Here is a 20727-nt window from a genome sequence, read left to right on the forward strand (position 1 = left end):
TTAGCAACAACTAAAACATTGGTGTGTTATCAACATTATTCAAAGCCAAAACACAGCACTGTACCAGCTACGAGGGAAAAAAAAAATAGCCCAGTCTATATAGGGAATATAACATCACTCCCATCACTCGTCTTTCACCAAAACCCTTTAACAGAGAAAAATTCATCCTGTTCTGAGAACACTGCACTTGCTTTCTATGTCACGGTTTGCTGCAAAGCTCTGTGTAACAGCTGTTTTTAGTCTAAAACAAGCTTCCACTGCCCTCCAGCCTTCCTGCTGAGGAACTGCCGCAGAGACAAGGTCTGAGCAGACAAAGCTTTTGCACATATTTTTAGCTTAGGCAAATTCTATATTTCTTTCAATGTTTTTGGATGCCTATGAAGTATTACTGGAATCAGAAATAAGCACCATCTCATGGCAGCAGAATACTGAATGCTGATAGCGAAAAGCAAAATAAAACAACCTAAATAGTTTATAACATGTCTTCCTAGGTTCAAGCAAACAGGTTTTGTTCCTCTTACTCCTCTTATCTGATCCCCCTATATTTCTCTAATGAGCAGTGATTAGGCCAACTCCTCAGTTTGTGCTTAAAGTGTGAGAGCCCTTTTTACACCCCTGTGCAGTGTTTCGCGTTGGCTGGCTTTACGTCTTTCAATGCACATAAGTCAACATGCCTGGGCACACAGAGCCTTAGGAAAGAGGTTTACGGTAAGTCATCAGGGCCTTATTTGCCAAGAATAAGAAATATTAATGTAGGACAGAATATAAATATGTTTTCAAAAGCAAAGGGATCTTTACAGGCAGCTGACAGAGTTCAAGAGGTATGGTCAAGTAGATTAGTGATATCTGTGGCAACATTTTGGACTAATACTCTAAGAGAAGGAAATTATAGCAACTGAGATTCAGAGTGAAAACTTTAACAGCAAAAGCAATATGGCCACACTCTGGGGACTCTTTCTTTACAGTGTGCCTCATAAAAGAAGATTCCTTTCATTTGTCTGTTGAGAGAAGCTTAGGACCATGTCTGATGTCTTCCTCTGAAGTCAGATAAAGACATCTGCTGAATATTTACATTAACTAAAAATATATGTAAATTGTCATATCATTAGTTTTAGGCCAAAAATAGATGGAACAAAGTAATAATCACAGAAACCTTTATGTTTTCCGTCAAGTATAAAAAATGAAATAGTGTGCACATCCTTTTTTTATCAACTACCTTAATACTTATGTAAGTACATTGTGCACCATACTTCAAATAATAATTTTGTGCAGTAACATACAACACAAATATATCAAATCTGTTCATTAAACATGCAATTACTTACAGGAATATTGATGAAAACAGTATCAAACTCTGATGCGGACAGAAACCTTTTCAATGGCACCATGAAAAACTGCAAGAAAAAAGTTTTTATACATCAGCTATGACATATTTTCTAGACTGTTATAAAAATAAGCAAGTTACAATTCTGTAAGTAGTATCTTACTTTCTCTATAGATTCCAGAGTTTCAGTGTATTTCTCTTCAGTTTGCTTTATTTCAGCAAGGCAACAGCTTCTTATGTCATTTTCAGTATATTTCTGCAATTACAATGGAGTCAAGTTTAAGTCATTAACAGGCACCTAATGGATAACAAATGTATTTATTTGTTTAGAATTAAGCAATTAGGATAACTGCTTCCTGAAATTTTCTGAGTACTGCAGCCTCCAAACATGACAGCAATAACCAAGAATATTTTAATGTGAAATGAGCTGATGACTCAAAGAGTTTTACTAAAATACAGCATTAAAGGAGTATTATGAAAAGTTAATGTTTAGACATAAAACACTGAACTCTCTGTATGTGCTTTGGAAGCTGAAATGCAAGGTCACATTTATTTTACATCCAGATTAAGAGATCTTATTTAAAACACTCAGCAGTTAATAATTCCATTAAACTTAATGGTACTAAATCATGTAAGTAACTTTGCAATGCCATAAATATTGGCTTCAGTCTAATCCCTTCACTTGTTTACAGTTTTCCCTTGTGGTTCTCAAGGGGAGCTTTCTCTTCAGACACAATATATGTCCTTCAATCAGGAAGTGCAGTGACCTTTATGTTCAGCTCTTACATATGTATGCATGGGTCTTCAGTGATATCCTGGGATTTTTCCATGTAAACCACCAGATTCATAGGTAATTGAAATCATTATCAGCACAGGACTCTATAAAATAGTTTACAAGCATTCTCACTGAAGATCAGATTTACAGTTACAGCTTCAATAATGTGAAAATTTGACTTCAAATAAAAGAATAAATTCCTGGAAGAAGGTATAGAAGCACTGTGTCAAGCAAGACTTAAAACATCTGGAGGCATACAGGTCAGCTTGGAGACCTGACAGTAGGTAACTCTTACAATTAAAAGCAATAATTGGTCCAAAATGTTTTCTCCAAGACCAGCAAAAGCAGGGGCTTAATAAGCAAAGTACTACTACATCCTTTCTGAAGCCTATTTATCCTTGGAAGGATGTGTAACATCCTTCCAAGGCCTCCTTCAGCATATCCATGACTGTATCTTACCTTTTTTCAACCAGTGTAGGGAATTCACATACTGCACATAATAGACATGATGACTGTTTGTTACTCAAATACAGGAAGAGATGGGACTAGAAATTTAGTACTAAAGTTCTTCCCATTCAGAAGAAGCCTTAGCCTCCAAACAAAAGACTTTTCTCCTCCAAGAATAGCAAAACTTTTAGATTGAAATTTTAACAATTAGCTCTTAGAGCTCTAAGAGCTACACTCCTTCCACTCCCCTCTTTGCTATCAGTCTACTTGACACACCCACTAAGCATATCACAGCAAATAGCAAGCTGCACTTATTAAACTGTCCACAAGCCACATACAGCACCTATGATGTTGTTTGGCCAGCTGTGAAGAGAGGGAAATGTATTCCTACCACCTAAACTGGATGCAAAGTTGCAGATCATACGGGCACAAAAGCTTCATCACTGTTCAAACTTTTTTTTACAGTTTTGACATATCTCCTTTACCCTTCTCTCTGTTTGTCCCCATGTGGCTCTAAAAGCAGCTCCTGCAACTGGAACATGGCTTCTCACTCTCATCTACCAGGTATGGCATTATCTCAGAAATCATTCTTCAAAATGCAGACTTTCATTATTGAACGAAATAATTATTGAACAACACAGTTGTTCATTTTCCCACAACAAACATTAAAGTGCCATCCTTATCAGCTGCAGACAGAAGTAACCATTTTGCAAAAATACAGTTTGTCATTACCAGTAGGAATGAACTTTGTAAGCATCATCTGATGATCAGCCTCATCTCAAAATCTATCATTTATTCCCAAAATCCTTGGCAGGGGGAAGCAGACACTGCCAGTTGACTACAGTTATTATCTCAAGAAAATATTAGAACTTTACGTTACTCAGGCTTCTAGTTATTTTTCACCTTTACATTTGGTGAGCCCAATACTGTTCTAAGTGCTTTCAGTATTTGCACCAATACAGAGCTTGTACCCAATAGGAGTTCATACCCATTTGCAAAAAGTGGGATTTTGTTTCACCAACTCTTGTATGAGCAATGCAAACAAAAATCTTGGGATTCCACTTAAAACCATTCACTTGAGTTTTGTGCTCACCTAACCCAAACAAATCATTCACGTAGGCACTTTTGGCAGAAATTAACATATCCATTTTCTATCTGTACCACAAACTTCCGGAATTTGAGTGTAGTAAATAAAAGGAGAGAGGAGATAAGAAATAATATGTGAATACCAGGACAAGTGAGGAAAACCTGACTTTAAAGGTCAGGTACTGCTAGAGAAAATTTAGCACAACAGTTTACTTCAGAAGATAATGACAATAAATCAAGGATGATGGAGATGCAAAGCATTCTGGCTGCTGTTGGAGAATTTGAAAAGTATTTGGTCGTTCTAAAAATCTACTTGGAGATTGTCTTGTGCTAGTGTTTCCATGTACAAGGAATTCTCACATAAGATTCAAATCAAAGTGCTGTGCAAAATTATCACATTAGCATGCAGTGTATTTATAAACCTGAGAGGAAATTATCACAAACCAGAAACAATTACCACAATCAAGAAAGCTGTCACAGTAAAACAATTGTAATCTCTCCGTTCATTACATGTTGTGGAAAAACATTTTGCTGTACTAATGTTTTTAATTTTCACTTATTTTCTATGAGAAACAAATACAAGTCTGTTCAATCTGAAGTATCTAGTCTAAGATGCAACTAAAATTAGAATGTGAGAGTTCCAATCGCTATATTAATCATTTGCTAGAAACACGGATGTACAAGAGTGACATTTGCAACAGGAAAGAATCAGAGAAAGTTTACATGCTACCAACTGCCAGAGATTACCAACTGCTACAGTTGAAGAAAGAAAAAGCCACCCACACTCATTATGTGAAACCCCAAACTTAACGCATTTTGAGTTTCAGTATAAAATAAAAACTCAAAACAAGATCACAATAAAGATTTCCCATGATTCAAACACTTTTTCTGAGACATCCTGAATGCAACTGAATGCAACTTCATGAGATAGAAAACAGTGGGGGTTTTCAACTGGATTTCTTGTTTGGCTTTCACTGAATAATCTAAACATCAGAGGGTAAATAAAGTTAAGCAAAATGTGAAAAACTAACATAGCTTTCTGCTTATCTTACCATTGATTTACATGCATTACCTGCAGGAATGTGTATTAAAAGAAAAACAATCCTGAAAACAATACAGTTATTTTCAAAACAATAGCAATCGAAACAAGGTAGTAACCTTCCCAAAGACAAGATAATGGTAACTTTGGGGAATCGTCATAAAAGCTGAGAACATAAACCACATTAGCTGTTGTCTTTCATTTAAAAATTACATTTCTTCCAAAAAATTACCATAGTTAACATTCAACCCTTTGCCAAAATGGACTGTAAAGTCTTACGCAGGAGAGACAGCTTCAGATGCAACTGAGTGTGAGTGAAGTTTCAGTGAAACAAGCTATAAAGAGATAATTTAACAAACATTAAGTTTAAAAATGTAACTGCTATTGTTCAAAAATAGATAGGAATTGGAAAAACATACAGGTTGCTGTGCTGCTTCATCTTTCATTAGGTCTTCATAAACCTCCCCACCTTCATCTTCTCCATACACGCAATCATACAACTCCTCATCTTCATCAACACCAGTTTCACTGAAAGGAAAAGACAAAAAAAAAAAAAAGAAAAAAAAAAAAGCTCTGCAAGGGACCACTCCTCACAGGAAAAGATTTCTACAGTAACCAAACAGATTAATTAACAGAACTATCTAATGAAAAGAACTCATTATGGAAATTAAGTCCATTCATTTTCTTGCTTCAACACATTTAAAAAAAAAAAATTATTGTACAAAATCAACACAACACTAAAGACTGCATGAATTTAGAACCACATTGAAACTAAACTAGGCACTGAAAGCAGCTTGTGAGGACAGTTTTGTCACAAGGTACTGCCCAGCTGCTCTCTTCATCCCTTTTCCCACCACATCCAGTGAAGAGGAGCTGCCTCTCCTTATTGCCTGGCATCCCGCTGCACTAGGATGTAAGACACTGATAGGTATCTCCTTCCTGCCTAAAAAAAGGATTATCTTGGGTAAAACACACTAAAGTATTTTGATCACCTCATGGCAACCCTTCAGCTACCCAAAAATGAAAAAAGCAACCTTTCAAACTGAAAAAGCAGTCAGTTCAACAAAACAGAGTATGCACAACAAGTGTCCTCCTGTTACCCAGACTACAGAAACACCTCAGCATAAAGTCAGTGCCTAACTGCACCCTCAGTTAATTCAGCTTCATCAGAGTCAATCCTGCTGGAGTTTTGCTTACTTTGCACTAGGACTGTACCAAGTCCACAATATCTCTTTCACCCGCATTTGTTAGGGTATGCCTACAAAAGAACTCTAAAAGATATTGAAAGTAGTTTGGTCATAATAATACAGAAACTTGACCAGGTTGAGATTTTTGCTGTTGGAAGACAACACTGAAATCCTTTAGAGTAAAAAACAAATTGAGGATCGGTCCCACCACCCTAAGAAGGACAGCCATTTCTATATGTGGACCATCAGTACTCAACAACAAGACATCAGAAGCTCTACTGGCAGAGACTGATGATTTCAAAGAAATCAAAATTAGCGAGAATTGCTACCAACACAGATGCCACATGGGCTATGTGGAAATGCCAGGCAAAATCACTATGTTTATAATTAAGGTTCTATGCAAAAGCCAAGTGAAATTCTTATTTCTCATTAAATATGTTTTGTTTCTTTCATTTTTTTTTTAAATCAAGGACATCAGAAGGATAAAGCAAACAAGTATTAGAAGTTTCAGTAGATGGAATGATTAAACAGATATATTTGGGGGATTCAACAGAAGATAAAAATTGCTCACATCCTTTTCCAACAGACACCATGCCCCAGGAGACCTAGAAAGCTCAGGTGCTTCAGGTTAGTCTAACATTTCAGCTTGCACCAGTGATGATAGTGTGCTAGCATTTCACGTTTAACACTACCAGCTGTGTCACATGCAGCACAGACACATTGCACTTTACCACCTACGCTCCAGGGAACAAAAGTTGACAAAAAGGCAGAGTAAGGATTGAAACATTTAACTACTACAGCTCTTTCTGACAGAAAGCCTTAACTTCATTCTAAATTGTAAAGACACCATTTAAACTCAGGGACAAACAAATTATTTTCAGTCGAATACTTACTAATTCAGAGAAACTCAAAGATGTGGGCCATTTGCATTGTTCACTGGCACTTTTGTTTCTTTTGAAACGAGTACTTCTTGAACTGTTTCCTCCACAATTAAGATAGCATGAAACTACCAAATTTCAGTGATGTTTGTGATTTGATGCAAAAAAGCTATGAATCTCAATTTCTTCAGTATGACTTTTTTTTTTAAATGAAAGACTGACTCCCAGCACTGAATTTCTATACCTATTTAAGAACTGATAGAAAAACTATTTTTTCAAAGAGTGTTAACAGCAACACATCTAAGAGTCAAAAAAACACCACCTCTAGCCCACGTGGGTCTCAGGATTCCACAACTTCTACCTTCAGCACACTCGCCTACACAGAGGAGAAAGCAGCTATCTATTAGACAGCCAGCCAGCTGCAGGAGGCAAGAACGAGCTTTGCAGGGAAGGTTATAAATCGAGCAGTGCCATCCACAGTGCAGATTCCCTTCTTTATAGGCAGTAAAGAAACAAATCCCACAATGTGAACACCAGCTACTTGACCACATCACAGCAAGTGGCATACAGTGTGGACAAAGCCAAGATAGAGCCAGATGGGCACTAGTGAGTTAAGCTTTGGGACAATGAGCTCTGTCCAAGTGAGGTCTTGTCCAAAATGATTCCTAAAGGGTCTTAATGAAATAGGATGTAAGAGTAGTTCTCCCTAAGAATTTTATGCCCAGATGTATTTATCTCACCTGTCTGCAAAATAAAGCTGCAATCTGTCATCCAATATGATACAGTATGTTCATGTCTAACTTGTACCTCAAAGCCAATGTGAAAATTGACAATAATTAATAATTCTGCATACACTTAACCAGAAAGATAAATACACTCATACAAAGAATTTAATTGGCATAAGGAAAACAACCCACTTGAATTATGATCCAAACATGCATTTTCTTTGCAAGTACTAGCCAATTTCCTTGGGTCCCTTACCACTGATATTGTAATTCTATGAAAGATTCTCATAGTACAGACAATTTAAGAACACATTCATGATTTACTTTGCTACCAGCACCCTCTATTAAATATGCTTCCTTGCATGTGTAAATATATTATGCTCATTCAGATAAGCTTTCGTAATTGCTTGTTCCAGGTCAGCATAATGTCTAACAGTATCTTTTAAAATCAAATAAATATCCCATTCTCATTAAAACTGTGTTCCATAACATAAATAGTAGCATATAAATGAAAGCCAAAATTATAAATTTAACTCAATATTTACGACATACTCTATTAAATCTGGAAGACATTTGTAGACATCTTCATCATCAACACTTTCTTCTGTAGGGAATGGCCTATAGAAAGAAATAATAGCATGAATTATAGACAGCACTAGTCTTGCTAAACTAGTCTTCGTCTTTCTAAACTTCACATGCATGTTAATGTTCCTCTCTTTCTCTGTTGAACAGTGTATGTGTATTTAGACATATATATTAATTGATACTTAATACAATTAAAAAAATGCTAGATAGGGTTGTTATAAATCATCACTAATACATATTGTCAGTTTTTCAACTAGAATATTAACTACTCTTTTTAGCACAGGACATGGATTACAGGACTGGCTGGGGGATTTTGTCTGTGTTTTAAAATACTATCATTCATTTATATATAATAAGATTGCCAAATCAAACCATTCAGAAAGATGGAGAACGCCAAAGCATGATGCCCTTCACCTTCTCTCACAGCCCAAAATTACAGCTCATGAGGTTAGGTTTGGTTGTGCTATTTTGGCTTATTTTTGAAAACGAGAATCTCACAAACTTGGCTGATTTGCTGGTTTTTAGCACAGAGAAGAGAAAGCCCATTTCTCTTTACATACATCAGCACTGCATCAGCCTGACTTATGATCAATGTGTCACAATTATGACACAAATTCTGTAATATTAACTGTTTGTTTGTTCACTTCATGTTTCAGCACAAGAAGTAAATGTACTTCAGGCACTTAAGTAAGAAGTAAGAGTACCAGAGGTAGAAAATACCTTTTAGGCTCTTCAGAGCTCCAAGGTCTTGGTTAACTAGAGAAGTTCTTACTAGGGAACACTGCCTACACTGCCTCTGACAACTTTTCTGAGGAGCATCATCATCCAAAAGGCATTATTCCCAGCATTCACTAGGGCAATAACATACCTTATTCCTGTGCCTAATGCAATAGGAGTGCGAGAAAGTTTTGAAAGTGTTTCTATCACCTGGAGAAGAAGGAAACAGAAACCATGATTAGTTGTAGAACAGAATCAATAAAACACTTTGGTCTCTATTTTTTAATTATCTGCGACAACATTTCATATCAAATCATATAAACAGACACAGAATATGGCTGTGCCAAAAACTGAGTGCAGTGAATTTCCACGTATTTCCAATGAGTTGGTCTCCAGTGCTTTTGCACTGGAGGATGTGATGGAAGCTCTAAGAGAGGAAAAGGGAAATTCTCTTATTTACAAGTTTTAGCACAAGCGAAAGCCAATTTAAGTGGATTTAAAAACAGGTATTTTTGTCACAAATCAAACCTACAATTTTCAGTTGGACTTGGATGGAGTTGTAATAAAATTTTATCTTACAGACTGCTCTGAAGATTTTATTTTCTTGTTGAAAAGAAAGAAAATCCTATTAATTTGAGGCTTTTCCAAGCAATGGCCAGAAGAGGGAGCTATATGCCAAATCAGCAAAAAGCTACCTCTCAAGGACTGCCTGCCAAAGAAAGGGAAAGTCGGATTAACCAAACAGTTAAAGCAGCAGCACATTTGAGCCCACAAACTTTGTATATTTTTAGAGGATGGCAGCAGTCTAGAAGATCTTATTCTAAGAAAATATCTCTCTTAAGTGCTCAAGGTTTTACAATAAGAGAGGGAGAACATTAGGGAGGGTAGAATATGCATACACATGATCACACGCAAGGAGTTATTCTGCTGTCAGCTATAGTAATACAAGAACCAACTTGTACTCTGCCTGGCATGTCCTGTCTGTCATGAGTATTTTCTATTACTTTGAGTATTATCGTATAGGCAAGTCTTATTTGCCACAGAGAGAAAAAGTGCCAAAATTACACTCTGTCTGAATTCCACATTTTCAATGACAAAGTTCCCTTTAACTTCCCAGAAGTTTCAGGTTGGGTCTTCACAACTTAAAATCCATATTAAGCTGAAGTAACATCTCTTTTCAGTAGTATCAAAATTCATTATAGAAATTCTACATTCCATGGGCATTTGGGAATAATCTCTGCAATTCAAAATGTTTATTTTTGAAGTTCTAATGAGAAAACTAACCTGACCATAAAACACAGAGTTAAAAGCACATCTCTCAAAGGAAAGACAACGAAATTCATACACAGGAGGATGACAAAGTAAAAATTACAGAGAATAATTACCAACTACAGAGCTTAAACTGAAGTTACAAAGCCTCCAAAGTGAACCAGGTCTCATGTAGATGAGGAAAAAAAAAATCAGAATGAACGAAGTTATACTGCTCCTGTGAAAGGAACATTCTGGGTTTTCTTAAGCTGCTGTAAAAATTAATGTCACACAAAATCCGGTTTTGCCTTACAGAAAATTCAAATAATAAAAGCAAATGAATATACTATGAACATAATCAAAGTTGCAGACATATCAATTCCCTATGAACAGAACTGCAATACAGTTTAGAATAAGTTTTGGAAATTGTGAACAAAAGATGATTGAATAAACCATAAAATTAAAAACTATTTCACCTAAGTCAAAAGGTCTGTAAAGAGTCTTGCTGTTGCAGGGGAGTTCTGGTTTCTGCACCAGACAAGAACCTGCCTCTGCACACCTGCAAGAATCCCAGTGCAGGACTGCAAGGCTGCATGAGAGAAGTATGGGAAGTCAGCTGAAAATTCAGCTGGCAAAATGATCTGTCCTGACAGATGGGTGAACATTGGTTGGCAAAATCACAGGAGAAGAGGTTTAATGAGTATTGCAACAGAGGGGGGGCAAGTCTGGTGAACTAAATATCCCTTCTTGTTTTTTTCCAGCACACAGAAAATCTTTTGCAAAATATTCCACCCACACAAACCCTTTTCCTTAGAGGGATTCTCACTTGTCTAGCACAATCAAACCCAGTGGAAGTATTTCTTACTCTTCACATGCTTCAAGATAACACAAAAAAAGCTCTATACAAAAAAAAGCAAAAAAAAAAAAAAAAAATTAATTTTAGGAAGATAACTAGCAATGTACCTCTAAATTACATGTTACAGCTACCAATATGAACACAAACAAAAGCAAGGTTTATAAATCAAAAGAAATATAAAAACCTTTTCAGAAACTGATATGAAAGCTTCAGGAAAGGGGATGGACGGGGCCCCTCACACAGTGGAAGCTGGAGAAGTGTTTATGAGAGCATGCACACACAGAAAAGGACAAAGAAAGGAACTAGAGGACGAGAAACAACTGAAGACTACTAAGAATTTTCACTGCTCTTACAATGGGGACAGTCTGGCACTGCAGGAAGGGCAAACTAATATGCTAAGAAGCCAACAGAAAAAAATGAAACACTGAATAATCCACTAAGAAGAAAATGGCAACCACCACGACAACTGTCAGTACCTCATCAGAAACACAGTGTTCTGCAGAAGTACCAAAGCATGGCCATGATGGCATCACAAAAGAGAAAAGGTAATGGGCAGAAATCACTATTTTTCTATTTCAAAACAAAACAATCAAGAACCTAAGACCATTAACCATCACGGTGTGTATTTAAAATACATAACTGAAAGCAGACGTAACTTCCACAAAATAAAGGTGATGCTTGCCCATTAATGACTCCTATTAAGGCAGAACTTAAAACATTGCTCTGTCAAGGAACAGAACAGTTTCTACTGAGAGGTCTTTTTCTTGCTTTGTGGTTTCCTTAAAGAATTCTGAGAAAAGGTCAGGAATCCTTACACAAGTAATAGTATGTGAAACTACTACTTCTGGTCACCACACTATTTCAACATCACATACATATAAATGTATTTGCTCCAACATGAATTGGAGTAAATTTCTTCCACATGGAATTTAAGTTCTTAGATTCTGACCCACTGCAGGAACTCTTAAGAGTTTCCTAATTTCTAAATCAATGGAGAAAGTCACAGTCACGTATGTAGTTGTCAGAAAAACAAGCAGAGTTTCAGTAGACATTCATCAAAACAATCAAACTAACCCCAGCAGAATGTCTGTTTTTCAACAAACTGACTTGGGAGTTTTTCAGAACAGTGCTAGTTTGAAGCCTCATGCAGTTTTTGTGAGGGAAGCTATAATATAGTGCAATTCTGAACTCCAAAATTACAGTGCACTACACAGTGCAGTCCATAACATTCAATTTAATGCTTTTCATGTGCTTTTTCTTGCCTTGCTCTCTTCCTTTCAGTGGAGCTTTAATCCATTTTACCCATTTAAGCCTAAGCAACTGACCAGTTCTATTCCACAGCAAGGACTCCGATAGATGCTCCTGTACCTTTGAATGAGGCTAAACTCAATCTTGAGTGCAAAAGTAGCACTCCTTGCTTTTACAAAGTCCAAAACAACAGGGCTTCTGTGGCTGCCTCTGCTCTGCAACAAGCACATGCACAAAAAGCTGTAGGGCTTTTGTGCACACACTCTGAACAGAAGCAGGCATTGAAACTACATACCAATTAAAGACTCATTTTTATGTTCTGGCCAGCCACCACACATGAAAAAAGAAACATTTATATTCCAAAATATCCTGCAACAACTATGTTCTTTCACACTTGAAAACTCCATAACACTATGACTCTCCCATAGCGAAGCTCAAACTGGGAGATGTTAGGTGGAGACTTTTAGGCATAAAAGGAAGACGTACCTGCACCCACCTCAATATAGCTCCTTTGCACTGACTAATGCTGTCAGACAGAGGTTAAGCAAGTCTTTAGAAGTCACATCAAAGCCACACTCACTTCAAGATGATGTGAACATCCAAGTTTGTTTTTCAGTATATAGCCAGTTTATGCAAAATGTGACATGAAATTCAAGTCTACGGCCCTGCAAGAGGAACCACAACTCAGCCCACGCCCTGGCGAATGGCTCTGTTCCTCACTCGTGCGTCAGGCAAGACAACGGTCTTGCACTACACTAACTTTTTACTTCATTAATTACTCTTACAGCAAAACTTCATTTTCTTGGTATTTATTATTGTTTTACTTGACTTACTCTTGTAGGTTAGACTCTTCAGTTTATGTAAGCACTTTCATTTCCTTGACCAAAATGTTACATTGTAATTTTCTGCAGCCATACTCTTCAGTAAATCACATCAGATACTCTTATGCATATTTACAGCAGCAGTACACCAGAGGGACTATTTTACTTCTTTTCATAGCAGTGGTGTGTCTGAGTTCGAAAACTTGTAAATCATTCAGTTCAAGAATAAAATATATTTTAAAAGTACTTTTCCACTTTTAGAAGAAACAAAAGTACATCATTTTGCAACTCACTGTCTCCCCAAACAGGCAACATTTTCTTGCTATTGACAGCTGCTGTCATATTTCTATTTCAGATGTTTACCTAAACTGAGAACATGAAGTGATCAACAAATGCCGATGGCATCATCAGTTTCATAGCTGATATCAATAAAACCTAGAAAGACTCACTTGTGGGTTAGATCTTCAAAGCAGTTGTTTCCATATATGCACTTAAATCAGGATGTGTTTTTCCAACACACAGTAGAAGTCACCAAGAATACACATACTACATGTCAAGTCGTCTATCAAAATTTGGGCATCTAGCTTAGTATTTGAGCATTTGAGTATTGCATTTGGTTGAAAACTTAGCTTTACTTCCTCCTTTTAGTAGATACGTAGAAACAGATTTAGCAAATACATAGAAACAGATTAGCATAACATACGTCAATTATTTGCCAATAAAAAATATTTCCAATACCAACCTACTTTCTGACATGCTAATTTTTGATACATGCACATAGATTTCTTCTCAAACATGTCTTACTTTACTCCATCAAATTTTAGGGAACAAAAAAAATAGTCTCCAATTATAAAGGAAAATTAGTCCTTCAGAGAGTTCATAACCTCCTTGGCTGTGGTCTGTCTCCATTCCAGTCTCTGGGTTAGAGGACTGATCTCAAGCACTCCTACATTTAAGAAAAGCCTTTGATGTCTAATGACATGTCCAACATGTCCCCTTATCAACTGACTTGGAAATCGTTCTCTTCGGCTGGCTGAATTTCAGTAATTCTAGAAATATATCAATATAAACAGCTTATATACCTGGTTTACGTTGAGTTGTAACTTCTTTCAAGCTAAGGTCTATGCATGATGAGAGCCTGATGGCTGCATGAGACTGGTTTAAGTACTACCACCTCAAAGGAAACTACAGAGCTTCTATTTGCTTTCTAGGAAGTGAGCACACCTGTACTTTGTTATGCAGAAAGAAGGATGTTGTTCTGTCCATGGTTGACAAAACCCTAGCATCCTCCACTTTTGCATACAATATCAGTATCATTAACTATTATCATTTCAAGAATCAATTCCTTCAAAACCCCATCTGGAGGACACTCAAAAATTCCACTAGCAAAGAAGGCATATGTTCATTTAATACAGGATATGTTACATAAAAGAAATACCACATTCCATTTTACCTTAGCTTCCAAATGGTTTTGAAGTAAAGTTTGTCAGCAAGACAACCATGAATATAAAATGGTTAAACATACTCACACGTAAGTCTACTTATCAAGGTTACATTACATTTTCTGTGGTTTTTCCTCACTTCATAACTTGAAAACTCTGATTAGAAGAAAAGCATATTGATTTTGATGTAACGAATACCAAAGGGTTTAATTTAGCAGGAGAAATTAACCCTAGAATCTTTTAGAGACTCAGATTGAGAGTATTGAAAGGTAGGGAGTCTCGAGATATGTATGTGCACATATTAATTATCTGCATATACAAAACACTACCCAGAGTTCCAGGCATATTATGAAAAACAAACAGCTAACGCAAACAGAAATCCAATGTTCCTAGAGAAAACAGACATAGATGCTCTGCATCACCAGGGTAAGGCTCTCATGTGGCCATTTCCAAGTGTCTCATATCCAGGACACTTCAAAGACAGAACTGCTACTCATACCAACATGCTGAGTGAGTTTTCATTAAGCTGTTTTCACTCATACCTCAGATTGGAGAGAAGTAGGGGAAGAGAAAAAGATAAAGCATTATCGTGTGTCTGTCATTTACAGATAAAATGAAATTGCTATACTTAAATATATCTTCAAATGACTTACATAAAGAAAGAAGGTTTATCATTTGGTACTCTGTAGTTTGCCAGGCCCCAGACAACCCTGGATCAATACTTGACTTGGCATGGGGTGGAGGGCAAAGAGAACATATCTTAATATTTTATCATAATCCATCATTAGCTTTTGAACCAAAAGACCTCTAGGAACAGTTATATTTACATTTAACTTGGCTGACAGATAGAAAAAAGGACATGTAGCCGGACAACTCCAGGGTGATTACACAGCTGCTAATCTAATGAGCATACTATTCCAAGAAAGGGTATTCCTAAGTTAAATCAAACATTTTCTCTCCCTGTGCCTTGTTCTGGTATCATGTTAGTACTCTCTGTTGGTTCAGGTTAGTTTTAATCAAACCACAAGCCTCTTGGGAAAGAGAAAAGATGAGGCCTTTTCAAGAAAGGCAGAATGAATGAAAACTCATTAAAAAGAAAAGAAAGGGGGTGGAGGGGAGGACGAAAAGCAAACCCTGGGTTTCACATAATGGCACCTCTAAAAAGCCCTTTAAAACAAACGGAAAAATTTCAAATACCAGCTCTGCAAATATGCCTCTAATAAATACTGCTATGGTGTACATTCAAGTGTCCAAGTCATACAGACACAAATACATCAAAGAGTATTTACAGTCTTCGCACCCCACCAACATTTTCTTAGGAACAGAACAGTCTGCAGACCTCCAGCAGAAGTTAAAATCTAATAGTCTGGTTCTCATTACGCAAAGCTTCACGTATAGTTGTATACTGATGCCCTGATTTTCATCTCATTCAAATCACAAAATCCAAATTTTAGGTGTAGGGCACTGATCGCTGCAATCCAAAGCAAAGTCATAAATTTACTTTCCACAGGGGTAATCACCAGCTGCGGGATGCTGCCTGTTTCCTCACTGAGGTCACCTTCAGCTACCCCGATCCTGGCATCTCTCGCCATCCATGTCCATTCTTCCATTTCCACTGAAATATATCCTCAGGAAATAGACCTTAGGACTACTCCAGCCTTCTTTACCATCAGGGCTTAGCGCTGGCATAGTGGCAGTAAGGAAAATAGTCCAACTGTCCAGGGGAACCATGGCAAAGAAATTCGCAAGCTGGAGTCAAGTTTTTTTGAGACTGACAGGAGCCTGCCGGCAACTCTGAAGCACAGTTTGAAACCAGGTGCCAAATGCTTTCATGCAGAGGCAGCAAGGGTAACATGACTGCTGTACAAGCTGGTTTTGGCAGTCTTGTGCCCTTCCTCCTTACAGAGAGCCCCAGCTCCCAGCTGGGAGAGAAGGGAGACGTTAGAGGTGCTGCTGGGGGGAAGCCTGCCTGGCTCCGGGCATGCAAACCCCTTGCCATGTATGCATTGCCCTAGGGAGGTCTCATTTGCATCCATTTTCTTCAGTGTCTCTCCAGTGACTTCACGGATGAAGTGTCAGGAATGTTTTTCTTCAGACTTAAAAAAAAATAGCCAAGACAAAAAACGTCCCGGGAGTTGCCTCTTTCTGTCTGTAGATAAGCTAACTACAGAGATGCAAACTGCTGGCACTTCAAAAGCCCCAGAGAATCAACAACTACAAAAGATGCTACATTTTCTCCAAAGCCTGGTAAGAAGAGGCGAGGCAGGAAAAGGGCAGTTTGGCAGCGGGAAGGCAACCAGAGCCAGAGAGACAGAAGAACAGAGTTTTCAAAAAACACTTCGGAAGATGTAAGAGGACGGATGACCTGACCTGTCAAAACGGGCAGGTTAAGGCTGGGCATATTTCCCCCCTTACTAAAAATAAACCACCTGACATTAAGATAGAAACATCCAAAACTGATAATTTCTGGTCTTATTTTCTTTTCACATCTCTAAATATACCAATGTCGTATGTTTACATTACAGATGTAAAGTATCAATAGCATTTTTCTTTAGGACAGCAGTTAAAATAAAAGCATAAATGTAGTTTCCAACAATAGCTAGGGGCAGGTTGGATCCCTCATTCGCCAAACCCCTCCTCCACCCTTTCTGCACACTGAACATTTTGAACATTTTATCCAAGCAATACCTCTGATCGTGCAAACTCCTGAACTGGAATAGCAGGGCTGGCAGATATGGCTTTGCAGGACTGCAAGCAGAACTCCTAAGCATTATTTACAAGCAAATGAGAGAGAAGCAAAACTGAATGCTCTCCAGGAATTTGTAAAACTTGACTCCATATTATTAGGGCTATAATGAGCAGGTCTTTAATTATCAGTATACAATCATGGACATAAATGTGTACACATTAAACAAATGTTGTGCTTAAAATCCTTTTTTTTTAACTTTAGGTCAGTAATGATGCTACAAGTTGGTAGTCCAAAAGCATGAAAGGTTCCCTAGACAGTTCTGCTCTTAGAAGGAACTGAAAAGTCCCAACTGCACAGGCAGCACAATCCTGTTAATCTCTTCGTTCATTTTGTCCAAAAGGCCAAGCACCTCACCAAAGGAAGAATGGGGGGGAAGGAGTGTTCACAGCCTCTTCCTGACTGCAGCTCAGTGGTTTTGGTTCTGTGAACACTTTCCAGCCCTCACCGTCCCTTCAGGGGGGCTGGGTTTGGGGTTTTGGTTTCTTGTTTAGAGTTTGTGAGGGTTTTTTTAGATGTTGCTTAAGGAATGACAACCTAACTTCAAGCACTGCTGTGATATAAGCAGAGCACTTGAACACTGCAGCTAATAGCATGAGTGCCTTAAAGGGTACTATCCTTGTGAAAGACTGAGAATTAAATAGGATTTTGCCTTTTCTGGTGCATTCATTACATTTTAGATAGGAATAGACAAATGAATGCTGTGTGTTTTTCAAAGATACATTTCTTTTGCCACTGTCCTTTAGCAGACTTTAAAAGACTATTTTTATATGTTTGGGAAAAAAAAAAAAAAAAAAAAAAACACCACACACCACAAACAAAAAAACCAGGCAAATTCTCTCAGCTTCCACCACCAGTCTGTACACTTTGTACACATTTTGGGTGTTCTTGACCTTGGAAGTTAAAAATTAGCACACAAATATTTTAGAAGGAAACAAGTGCTTTCATATTCATTATTGATTGCACCTCAAAAATATTGTTTTAGGTATATATCCTGGAGTTTAACTGAACTGTGGCTTCTTCACGCCCACAGTATTATTTCACTTTAATATTTAAACTTGATTCCTTGTCAATTTTTATATTAACGAGAAGGATATTCAAAGGAGACTACACAACGAAGCTTTTCTTCCTCTTTTCTACTAAAAACAGAGGAAGATCTTCCTCTTCCTGTCTTAAGTGAACCAGTCACTGCCACTTCCCCCTTTTCTGAATTTACTTTAACCATTGTCAGTATAAATTCAGCTAGAGATTTGCTCTGGCTTTGCTGAACGGTACCAAGTCACACTTGAACTATAAACTCCAAAACACAACATTGATTAGGGGTAAACACATGCTGTTATGCCCCCTTATTCTCTGAGAGAAAAGAAATTTCCCCCGCAACAGTGAGCAGTGTGAAGTGAGTTTCTCTCTTTGATGCAATTACCCTCCAACTCTCTTGCAGTGGCTTACAAAAGCCCCAGGCTACCTTTCAAGCCTCTCGCTCTGTAGGGAATGGGTTAGTCCATTGGAAAAGCATTGCACTTACTTTCAACCCTACAAAAAGATACACAAGATGACATAACTCATTTTCACTATCTTCCACTCTTATTTTAAAGATCATCATCTTTGATACAGGATAAAAAGTCTTCAAGTACCAACTTGAGAAGACATCCTGCAATGGGAATGGCAATACTATCAAATTCCTTTATAGAAACCTGATAAGAACAGTGGTTTGGTTTTCTCCACAATCATCTGTTCATTTAGACAAAAAAAAAATATAACTACACTTACAGTAGCGAAAGAAAATACAAGTTGAGGTTTACATTTTCATTACGTTTATACATAATTCTCCTTGAGCTGTAACCTTCTATAGAAAATTACAAAATGAACAAAAATAACTTGCTGATTTTGTTTGCTACTGCTTAATTCTTCTCTTGCTTTATTCCCTTCAACATGTAGCAACTTGCAGGTTTTATTATCTATGTATATATATCTTTTCCCTCAGAAAGAGTACTGCACTTTCAAAATGCCACTGCAGGACTGCACGAACAAGGGAAATGGGGATTCCTCTCTTATTTTTTTATGTTTGTAATATATTTGTGCTTGACAGTGATAACCTACAAATTCCAACTTCTGTGCTAGTCAGTGTCTGACATCATATCCTCCTTTGCACTGACACTGATGTTGCCTATGACAAAATTAAGCCAGACAGACCTCAGAAAGCTTACCACCTAAAAGATCAGTTAGAACGCAGAAGACAAACAAGACACTTAAGGGTAGTTGTTTTAAAATTACCTTCTTTTTATTTAATTTTCACTTTTATCTAAAACACACATCTATTTAAGTGAATGTAGCTCAATGTTTCTTTCCAAGACAGCCACCTATTAACATTGTAAAACAATGTACAAAAGTATTTGAACACAAGCAAAACAAAAGTATTTGAACATGAGAATAATTGTAGATCAAAAATTCCTCACCTCTGTACCAGGCATAACATCATATTAGGTGTTATGCCTATAATATTGAAAAACAAAGAGTCAGAACCAGATCTTGTAACAACTCTGCATTCCTGGCTTGTCCCGTCCCAAGTCCTCCCACCAAATATAAAATAGCGGTACAACTTAAGCACTTCACGCTCTATGACAAGATGTCATCTCTAGTTAAGGAAAGCAATATTTGCTTCAACTCTTGCTGTCGTTTTCCAGGGGAAGTGGCGGGGGGATTCATGGATGCTTTAACTCAACTACTGGGTTTCAGGCACTTTTTCTCTTACAGAGAAAAAAATAATAAAAATTAAAATATGCTTTAAGTATTTTGAAGAAAGCTTTGTTCTTCTGTTGCATCAATAACTGAAGACGCAAGGCAGCCAGCATGTCTGCTACTAGTCTAAGATCTGCAGAACCAGACCTAAACTGCAGAGAGGTATCAAATTTCTTTTTAATGTGTCTAACAATCTTAAGTGAATCACATGAGATGTCCTTCAGATAGGGACTTGCTCCTCAGTTTTCACCTGTCTGGAGATCTCAAAGATTTTGAGTTCTTCAAGTATGTGATAGGGATCATAGTAGGTTGTTTAGATGTAGATATTGTGACAAATGAGAGCAAACCACAGATACCTATCACTAGCCATTTAGTTATGTGTAACATCAAGATGTTTCTTGGGGTTTCACCATTGACTTCAGAAATTTCTGTCCTCTGCCTTATGCCCTTCATCTGCTTGTTTCTGCCCTGCACTTCAGTTTCCTACTGTCTTAGCTGTCCTAACCCAACTGTTAGCACAGTCATGTCATAAATTACATCAGAGAATTGAGGTGCAGAGACAGATAGAGGGACTGATTTCTTGCAATAGTATTCTAAAGGGTAGATGAGCTCCTCTGCTTATTTCCCAGCTCAGGCGCACCAACAAGAATGCCGGCATAACAAAGAAAGTACAGCAAAGGAAAGGCAGTAGCTTCTGACATTAATATTGCCTCTTAGAGTGCATAGGACTATACCCCACTTTTACTCTGTAAGGTTGGAGGCATTTCCAAATATTTTGTTTGGAATTCTGCTTGAAAGCATTTGTGAAAGGGCAGAGGACTGAACACATCCCATATTGGTAATGGGTTATAAAACATCTTCTAA

At 37.4% G+C, this 20727-nt stretch overlaps 1 protein-coding gene across 5 annotated transcripts in view; it reads right to left on the reverse strand.

The window, feature by feature from the left end:
- Positions 1-20727, reverse strand: part of VAV3 (vav guanine nucleotide exchange factor 3) — a 171110-nt gene that overhangs the window by 98350 nt on the left and 52033 nt on the right. For all 5 annotated transcript variants that reach the window (XR_003992906.1, XM_030496165.1, XM_030496166.1 and 2 more), the window contains exons 3-7: positions 8915-8973; positions 8014-8079; positions 5091-5199; positions 1488-1580; positions 1326-1394 (exon numbers count right to left, since the gene is read on the reverse strand). Coding sequence is in view for 4 of the 5 variants with exons in the window: in XM_030496165.1 (XP_030352025.1) it covers positions 1326-1394; positions 1488-1580; positions 5091-5199; positions 8014-8079; positions 8915-8973 (396 nt within the window). In the remaining variant the exon portion in view is untranslated. The remainder of the gene's footprint in view (positions 1-1325; positions 1395-1487; positions 1581-5090; positions 5200-8013; positions 8080-8914; positions 8974-20727) is intronic.

This window comes from Strigops habroptila, chromosome 8 (genome assembly GCF_004027225.2).
Source record: "Strigops habroptila isolate Jane chromosome 8, bStrHab1.2.pri, whole genome shotgun sequence".
Classification (NCBI taxonomy): Eukaryota; Metazoa; Chordata; class Aves; order Psittaciformes; family Psittacidae; genus Strigops; species Strigops habroptila.